Source organism: Gracilinanus agilis, chromosome 3, assembly GCF_016433145.1.
Source record: "Gracilinanus agilis isolate LMUSP501 chromosome 3, AgileGrace, whole genome shotgun sequence".
Lineage (NCBI taxonomy): Eukaryota > Metazoa > Chordata > Mammalia > Didelphimorphia > Didelphidae > Gracilinanus > Gracilinanus agilis.
Genome location: NC_058132.1, coordinates 650,180,316 through 650,189,866, shown reverse-complemented (window position 1 = coordinate 650,189,866; position 9,551 = coordinate 650,180,316). Strand labels below are relative to the sequence as shown.

Sequence of the window (9,551 nt, the reverse complement as noted above, 5' to 3'; positions counted from 1 at the left end):
TTCCTTCCTTCCTTCCTTCTTTCCTTCCTTCCTTCCTTCCTTCCTTCCTTCCTTCCTTCCTTCCTTCCTTCCTTCCTTCCTTCCAGGCCATGGCCAGTCTCTTCTCCCCAGTCGTCCTGTCTCATTGGCCCAGGAGCAAAGGGCTATTCATCGTCTGTGCACGGCTTCCCTGCAGGATGGCCCTCAGCAGAGGGTCTCCCCCATTGCCTTCCCTGGCCCTTGGCTTTCTCGTTTGGAAAACGAAGGCACTGATGTCCAGGGTCCCGCGGGGCTCTCGGGCTCCAACGAGAGTGTTTGCAGAGCACTCGGGCGGCTCAGCACCGTGCAGGTCTCTGGCCCCGGGTGGCTTCTGGGGTCCCACCCACTGCGCTGTGAAGCTCTCTCGGGCCGTCCTGGAAGGTCCGACTTTGGTGCTTCCAGGATTGACGGTTTCCTCCTGAGCGGAAAGAAGTGGCTGTCCCAGGGGAGGCCACAAGCCTGCTCCTGACAGCTTCAGGTAAGAGATCCAGCACCCCATCCCGCAGCGGGCCGCCACCTGACACCCATAACCCAGGCCTTCAAATATTGATGGCTGCTGAGCCTGACTCCCTGACCTCCCATCCTCCCCGGAGGAGGCCAGCGCCTAGCATCATGGGCTGTCCAAGTGGGTCCAGGCTGGTGGGCTGGGAGTTCCAGCTCCTCCTCCTCACGGTGAGTTGCCCAGGGCTGGCCCTGCCCCAGGGGCGGCAGCCGGGGGTCCAACCCTCCGCCTGGGAGCAGAGGGCTGCTGGGCCCTCCTCGCCCTGGGCCAGCTGGACGGGATGCCCGGAATGACGGAGCCTGTCAGCTGGCCCTGTGAATGGGCTTCCTCTCCTCCCCTGCATCTCTTCTCCCCCACGTCCTCCTCCAAATCCCTTTGAATGGCCTGTCGGGGCTGGCAGGGGGCCTTCCCTTCCCTGGGAAGAATCGTCCTCACGCTGGTCCCTCCCGAGCCCCAGCAGTGCCGAGGCTTAGGTTTCACTGGCAAATCTATCCCTCCTGGAAGGCTGGGATGAGGCGGGATCTGGAGACGTGGCACTTTTCCACTCACAGAAGGCACCGAAAGCCTGTCTGGTCCAGTGGAAAGACCACTTGGGCCTGCAGTCAGGACATATGGGGCAAAGCCCGGCTTTGACAGTTACTAGCGGTGTGACCTGGGGTAAGTCATCTAACCTCTCTCATCCTCAGCTTCCTCATTTGCAAAAGGGGCAGCCGCAAGGCCTGGCAGAAAGGGGGTCGTGGGTTGGGTCAGGGGACCAGGGTTCAAATAGGGGTTTTGCCACTTACTACTTGTGTGACTTTGGCCGAGTCACTTCCTTTATGTGGGGTTCAGTTTCCTCCTCTGTACAATGATGGCATTAGACGACGGGCCCCCCGTGGCTCCTTCCAGCTCTGAGCCCAGCCATGGGACCAGCTCCCGAACAAGAGACAGGACGGAACACCAGGGTTAGAGCTTCTGGAGGCAGAGACCCTGCCCTTGCTCTGGCCTCCTCTGACTGCGTTATGGCGGCAGCAGCAGGAGGAGGAGGAGGAGGAGGAGGGCATTTGGGCCAGTCCAGGCACTGCTTTGGGTTCTTTAGGGCAGATTCGATCCCAAAGGCAGAGTTTTCCACTGAAGAAGGGAGGACGAGCCCAGGAACCAGGGACTTCCAGCCAGGGGAAGCCCCTCAGGGAAGGGGGGACGATAGGGACAGGGGAGGGAGTCTGGGGGGGCTTGTGACCAGCTCCCCAAAGAAAGTTGGCTTCACACCGGTCCTGGGCACACTCATTGGTCTCGAGTTTGTCACTGTTACTGGGACGTCGGGCATCTGGGCTCAAATGAAGCTGGAACTAGGATGGGGCAGAGAAAGGGAAGGGAGACTCGAGCTCCCCAAAGGATCAGCCCTAAGGAGTGGGTGAGGACCGAGTCCCCTGTGTTGTTGGTCTGAACCCAGCGAGGCCCCAGGCAGAGAAACTGAGGCTTCTGGGAAGGCCATCAGGAAATAGCAGTCTGGGGGCAGCTGGGTAGCTCAGTGGATGGAGAGCCAGGCCTAGAGATGGGAGGTCTTGGGTTCAAATCCAGCCTCAGACACTTCCCAGCTGGGTGACCCTGGGCAAGTCACTTGACCCCCATTGCCCACCCTGATCACTCTTCCACCAAGGAGCTGATACACAGAAGTTAAGGGTTAAAAAAAAAAAGGAAATAGCAGTGTGAGCAGTGGGCCCCCAGCTGGGATCTGCCCTCAGAGAGGAGGCGCTTGAGAGGCCTTCTGGGCATTGGCTGGGGCTCCTTAGATAGAGGGGCCCCCTGGGTGAGGGAGCTCCTGGAAGGGCCTTTCAGCCTTGGGAAACGGGGCCCTCTAGGGCTCTGGAGGTGAGAGCAGGCAGGTCTGGGAGCTGTTGGGTCTTGGTACAAATCATTGGCTGAGAAAGGACCCTCCCCTGCCCCCAGCCAGCTTCCTGCCCCCCCAGTCCCTGAATGACAGTCCTGGTTATCAGAATTCGCACTTGTGGCTCCCTAAGAGCTCCCGACTCTTCCCTGAGGCCCTTCCGAGTTCCGGTTCAGTCAGATCCACGTTGGGGACTTGCACCCTCCCGGCTGAGCTCTCCGTTTCGATGCCTCCTCAGATAGAGTCTCCATCGCTCCTGGATATCCGAGCCCGCCTGCTGACTCACAAAATGTCTGGCAGCAGCCGTAGACCTACGGAGCCCGTGCCAGCAGAACCAGGGCAGGCCCCTAACACAAAAGGGCAGGAGGCTCAGGCAGGCCGTGGACCTGCGACAGCAGCCACAGGGGCAAGTGGGAGCCACGGCTGACTCACACGGGGGAAGGGGAGTGCTTCTGCTCAGGGCTTTGGCACTGGAATCCTTCTGAGAATTTCCTTCTTCTCTTTTCCTGGGGGAGTCCAGAAACAGGGTGGCCACAAGCCATGGGAGCATGGGGACTCAGTTGTTGAAAAAGCCAGTTTTGGGGGGAAAGTGTGGCCTTTATTTGGACCAATACGATGTACTACAGTCTGCGTAATAGTGTCAAATTCACATAGAAGCAGACACAAGGACCCTCGTCTGTGCCATACTGACTTAGAAAGCCACATACTAACATTATCTATGTTCTTTTTTTAAAGATTTATTTTTTTAAACCCTTAACTTCTGTGTATTGGCTCCTAGGTGGAAGAGTGGTAAGGGTGGGCCATGGCGGTCAAGTGACTGGCCCAGGGTCACACAGCTGGGAAGTGGCTGAGGCCAGATTTGAACCCAGGACCTCCCGTCTCTAGGCCTGGCTCTCCATCCACTGAGCTACCCAGCTGCCCCCTGTTATCTCTCTTTTAGACTCGGGTATTATAGCTTTATGGGGAGGGGGGAGACAGAGAGACAGCTGAGAGGCTATGATTTAAAGGTCTTAAAAAGAAGAAAAAGGGGCAGCTGGGTAGCTCAGTGGAGTGAGAGTCAGGCCTAGAGACAGGAGGTCCTGGGTTCAAACCCGGCCTCAGCCACTTCCCAGCTGTGTGACCCTGGGCAAGTCACTTGACCCCCATTGCCTACCCTTACCAATCTTCCACCTATGTGACAATACACCGAAGTACAAGGGTTTAAAAAAATAAATAAATAAAAAATAAAAAATAAAAAAAGAAGAAAAAATTCAGTCAGATCAATCAGTGCATTGCAAAAATATGCGGACAGTCTTTCCACCCTCCCTTCTTTCCTGTGAGCTCTGGCCTCTGCAGGGAGAGGATGGAGGTGCCATCTCCTGTTTCTTCTTTAGGGCTAAGCTTCTTCTTTATGATCTGGGAACACTGAGCTTGTATTATATGACATAGTTGGTGCTGTCCATTTACAATGTTGTAGTCACTGTGTAGACTGATTTCGAGCTCTGCTTACGTCACTCTGAATCAGGTTCTGTAAGTGTGTCTACACTTCTCTGTGATTCTCACATTCCTCAATCTTTATGGCAAAGAAAGATTCCATTACGTTCAAGTATCCCAGTTGGTTTAGCCCAGTGATTCCCAAAGTGGGCACCACCGCCCCCTGGTGGGTGCTGCAGCGATCCAGGGAGGCGGTGATGGCTGCAGGTGCATTTGGGGGCGGTGAATAACTGTAAGGGGGCGGTGATAGTATGTGAGAGGGGGCGCTAAGTCATATTTTTTCTGGAAAGGGGGCGGTAGGCTAAAAAAGTTTGGGAACCACTGGTTTAGCCACTGCTCAGACAATGAGGATCTACTTTGTTTCCAGTTCTTTGTCACCATGAAAAGTGTAACTAAAAATATTTTGATTACATAGAGAATATTTGGGTATACAGAGATTATTTTGGTGTGTAAAAATTATTTGGGTATCTAGAAAGCTTTTGTTTTTGTCACTGACTTCCTTGGAGTACATGAGTCACTAGCAGCAATGGGACCTCTGAGTCCAAGGATGTGTAAATTTTAGTCAATTTTCTTGCATAATTTCCAACTAATTTCATAAATGGTTGGACCAATTCACAGCTCCACCAACAATGTATTAGCATACTTGCCTACAAGACTATCAGGTGGGCATCAATCTGTATTGGTAGAAGGATGTCTCTATACTGGTGAGATCACAAGTTTGAGCAAGAAAATGCTTTACACTTACTCATCTGTATCTGTGTTATTTTTCTTGTAGAATATGTTACTGCACTGCAATTCAATTCAATTTAGTTCAGTTAAACTCCTGCCTATTACTTTCTGGTTAGGTAATCCAGGACAAGTCAGCTATCTTCCCAGTTAGCTTCCTCAGTTTCCTCATTTAAGGGGAACTTATGAAGTGGGCCTGCTCTCAAGGATCTTTTCCCCTCTGCTCATCTGAAGCGCTGAGCATGGGGGGGAAGGGTAGTGGCCGAACATGGCATCTACACAGAAGACTGTGGTTCTAGACATTAACAACAACAGGGGCATCACGGTGCCCTACACAAGGAGGATGCTTCCTAAATGCTTGTTGAATTCAGTTCTGGCTTCCCTGGTGAAATCCATGCACCCTCCAGGGCATCGGTCTCTGTCCTGGCATCCCCAGAGCTTTGCCCGGTGGCCGGCAGACATTAGGTGCTTCGTTGATGCTTCTTGACTCATCTTGCGAGGCTAGAGTACTTGGCTTCATGACGAGCTCCCGGGAGCATCGAAGGACACAGGTCGACTGTGCCTGATGTAAAAAGATAGTCTTTTAATGGCTTCTAAATTTACTCTCTTTTATTTCATTAAGTGCCATCAGGTTCTCCTGGGAGTATCACCAGAAACCATCGCCACTGGTGATGGACCAGAAAGCATCTGAGCCTGGAATTGTGGCCCCATTAGTCCAGGGTCCTTGGAGTTGTTCTGAGGCTGCTAAAGAGGCCAGCATCCTCCAGAACCTGGACAAGGGCCATTATCTCCCTCCCCTCCAGTATTCCCCACCGCTCCCATCTCCTTTGTAAGTTAGTGATGCTGTGCTGCAAGGCAGGAAGCCCTGGGTTCAAATTCTGCTTTCGATACTTCCTATATGTGTCGCCCTGGGCAAGTCACTCAAATTTCTCAGCTTCATTTTCCTTATCTGTAAAATGAGGGGGTCTGTAAAGTCAATGTCCTTTCCCAGCTCGAAGCCTGGGCTCTTAATACTGAATGAAGGCCATGGTTGTTAGGCTTTCATTTACACTACACAGCTAGGCTAGGTGTAGACCAAAAGAGGGAATGAAATCAGCAAGTTCAGTTCAAGTAGTATTAAAAAGCAGATTTTTTTTTTTTTGATTTGAGTTTCCCCATCTTCCTGAGGCTGACAGCCCAGTCCTGTAGGCCTCACTCCCACCCCCCCAGCCCCTGGATCCTGGAGCTGCTTGGAGGTGTCTACATAGGCCCGACTCTCAAAGTGGGATCACTGCCAGGGTCCTTGGGTCCCCTCAACCTTTCCCGGCTCCTTACTGATGACGGTCTGGTTCCCCTCAAGGTTACCATGAAATACAATGAGGATAAAGCCCCCAGGCAAGGGGAGAAGATGAAGTCAGAGGATGACCCCAAGGATGGCTTCGCCTCACTTCCACTGGATGAACTGAACCCATCAGATATTGATGCTCTGGTGCCCACCGAGGATGAGAATGGCCGCCCTATCCCAGAATGGAAGCGGCAGGTCATGGTGCGCAAGCTGCAGGCCCGCCTTTGGTCCGAGGAGATGATGGAACGGAAGGTATGGCGTTCTGGGAGAGGGGAGGCGAGAAGCTTTATTACATGCTTACAATCTCCCAGGCCCTGGAGAGGGCGATCATCCCTGCCGTCGGGGGCCTTACACCCCCCCCCCCGGGAGGAGTCAGAAGGCCGGGGAGTGATCAGAAGCCCAGCCAGGGGGTCACGAAGGCGCCCTGGACACACCTACCCCATGGGAAAAGGCAGAAGGGAGGAATCGGGAGAGGACCCAGAAACTAGTGGTCAGAATGGAGCAGTGTTGGGGGCAGGGAGCAGGGGAGGGGCTGGGAGATGGGGAGGAGAACCCTGAGCCTGAGGCTCTAGAGAAGGAGACCACCACGCACACAGGAAGCCCCGTCTAATATACCAGCCACAAGAGGACCTTAACCCTGAAGAGGCCCCCAGGCAGCCTCTTCCATGCCTCCAGTGGATGCCTGTAGACTAGAAGGGAAGCCCTGTAGGGCCTGACTAGAGCAGGGACAGGCATTAGGGATTGGATAAATAGGTGAACATGGCTAGAGTCAAGCACCAGTTCCAGGCTCTCTGATGGGTGGCTGGGAAATCTTACTGGCTGCTTGTCGAACCAAGTCTCTGATCATGGGGCCTGGCCCAAGACTACTCTCTGCAAGCCACTCCTCTTGTCCTGAAAAGGCAGAGGAAACCCACCCCGCCCCTGGCAATGGTGTGCTGTGCTCTCATTCCGGAGGCCCCTTACGTTAGATATCTTCTGTTCAGAGTAAGGTCAGGAGCCCCCACCGGCGTTTCCTTTACCAGACTAACCACAGGGATACTTTTTCAATGCAGAAAGTGGTATTAAATAGCAGAGTAACACGAATGATGAGGAAAGTACCCCTAATATACAAAGGGGTACATCCCTGGAGTGTGTATTTTGCTATGTAGAGTGCCATGGCAGGTGGCCTGGAATCAAGACGACTGGAATTGAAATTCAGACACGGAAGTTTACCAGCAGTGTGACCCTGTTTGCCTCCATTTCCTCATCTGTGAAAAGGAGATAACGACAGCCCTTACTCCCCAGGACTGTCATGAGGATCCAGTGAGATTATCACTGTAAAATGCCTGGCCCAGTGTCTGGCATACAGTAAGCACCAAAGAATAGCTGCTATTATTATTATTTCAGTTCACAAGAGCATTACTGGAGGCATTTCACCTTCGAAGAGACTTTCTGGTTTACTGGTAAACACACCCAGTGGCCCCACTAGAGGTATCCACCATGAGGGTAGAGAGGTTGAGATTTAGGTGGTCCACGACCCAGTGGTCAGGCAGAGTCTGGCACGGACACTTTGCCATCATCTTCTTGATTCTGTCTGATGCGGGTGCCATCCTCTGACCCCTTGTTTGGCGGCCATTGCCGATGATGACCAAAGCAGCTAAACAGAACCCAAGACAACTGAGTTCTTGTTGCTCTTCAACAATGGCCCTAGAAGTTGACCCAAGGCCAATGGAAAACAGGAGTGGTGAGGCCGTTGGAAGGGGGCATTCTGCTCTGAAGCTAGGGAGGGAGAGGAGTCTTTGTGGGTCTCTTGTCCCCCAGAAGACAACCTTGGCTCCTCTGATGTGGAGGGGAAATGGGGCAGAGGGAGAAAGTGGGAATGGGTAGACTCTGCCCTATGGGAGTCCCTGTAACCTCGAGGAGGCAGATCCACTGAGATGTAGCCTGGAGGGAGATCTCTCTAGGGTCAGCCCCAGAAACACTCCCCCCTCCCTGCCCTAACCCAAGGGCTGCTGGGGCCAGTTCCTCAAGGTCGGGAGAGTAGGGTACTACGGGGAACCCCCATTATCTTCGGGGGTGGGGAGTGGTTGTCTTTGGTCCTTCCAAGACAGGCACATCAGGGACCCATCGCCACTGTCTCTCCCTCTCTCTTCCCTGCCAGCATGGGGGCCGGAGCTCTGCAGAGCCAGGGGCCTGGAGGTACTCCCAGAGCCACCAGGCCATCCTGGGCCCCTACGGGGAGCTGCTGACAGAGGACGACCTGCTGTACCTGGAAAAGCAGATCGAGCACCTGCAGATGAGGAGGCGGTGCCAGGAGTACGAGAGCGAGCTGGGGCGGCTGGCGGAGGAGCTGCAGACCCTCCTGCCCGCTCCCATGGTCAACATCACAGTCAACAGCCGCTTCCTGGGCCCGGAGAAGGCGGCTTCCTGTCCCCCGGCAGCCACGGAGGAAGGCCAAGCGCTGCCCTACTGGTGTAGCCACATCTCGGGGATGGTGAGGAGCCTGTCGCTGCTGCTGAAGGACATGAACGTCCCAACAGGGCCGAAGGAGGCCCCCGCCCCGGGGAGCCCGCTCCAGGGCAGGGGAGGTGCCGGGAGCCCCTCAGGAAGCCTGGTGGAGAGGGAGATCCTGGAGTGTGGCGTGTCGGTGAGGAGCCTCCGGGATAACTTTGAGAAATCGGGCCGGGCGCCCTCCCCGAAGGGCCCCGGGGCCTCCTGGGAAGTCCGCCCTCGGGTCCCCTTCTCCGGGGTGCAGAGTGTCTCTGGGGCCGAAGAGGGCCAGGCGTCCGGGGATCCCGAAGAGGCCAGCGACTCGGGCATCAGCTGCGAGGAGGCGTCCTCCGAGGCGGGCACCTGCGCGGCGCCCGATTCCTCCAGCCTGAGGAAGGAACGGATCGTCATGCTCTTCCTGAGCCACTGGAAGAAGTCGGCCTACACGCCGGCCCTGAAGACGGCGGCCAGGAAGAGCCCGGAGTCCCCGGGGGCAGGCCCTGCGGGCGAGCTGCCTGCCCTCGGCGCCCCCGGCAGGTTCGGCCACCTGCTCCAGCAGAGAAACGTCATCTCGCACCTGCTGGGCCACTGGAAGGACGTCATCGGCCACGTGCCCGCCAGGCAGATCCGGCGCCTGAGCCGCCAGCGCGCCACCTACTCCCCGGAGATGTTCCTGCCGCACGTGGACGGGGCGCCCGTGGACTACCACAGCCTCACGCTGGACCTCTTCATGCTGGGCTACTTCCAGCTGCTGGAGCTCGAGCTGCCGCCCGACGAGCGCAAGATGCGCCACCTGCTCTGCTTCGAGGTCTTCGACCACCTGGGCGGCCACGGCTGGGAGACGGTGCGCAGCTTCCACAAGGCCGTCACGGACGAGGTGGAGGCCGGCCGCCGCGCCTGGAAGGACGGCTTCGAGGACATCAAAGCCCGCTTCTTCGGCGGCTGCGGCGGGGAGAAGCCCGAGCGCGACGCCGAGCCTGTCCGCAAGTCGGGGCTGACCTCCATCGAGTCGCCTCTGCCCCGCGCCTCGGGCCGGCCGGGCCCCGCGGAGCCCAGGAGGCCCTCCGGCCGCCCCGAGCTCGGAAGCTTCCAGAGCGAAGACATCTGCGGCTACATCGGCAGGAGCTTTGCCTTCTGGAAGGAGAAGGAGGCTGAGATGTTTAACTTCGGTG

At 55.9% G+C, this 9,551-nt stretch overlaps 1 protein-coding gene across 1 annotated transcript in view; it reads left to right on the top strand.

The window, feature by feature from the left end:
• ESPNL (espin like) overlaps positions 1–9,551 on the top strand; it is a 25,580-nt gene that overhangs the window by 10,491 nt on the left and 5,538 nt on the right. Inside the window, exons 3-4 of the mRNA XM_044669521.1 lie at positions 5,796–6,162; positions 8,051–9,548. Coding sequence (XP_044525456.1) covers positions 5,796–6,162; positions 8,051–9,548 — 1,865 coding nt within the window. The remainder of the gene's footprint in view (positions 1–5,795; positions 6,163–8,050; positions 9,549–9,551) is intronic.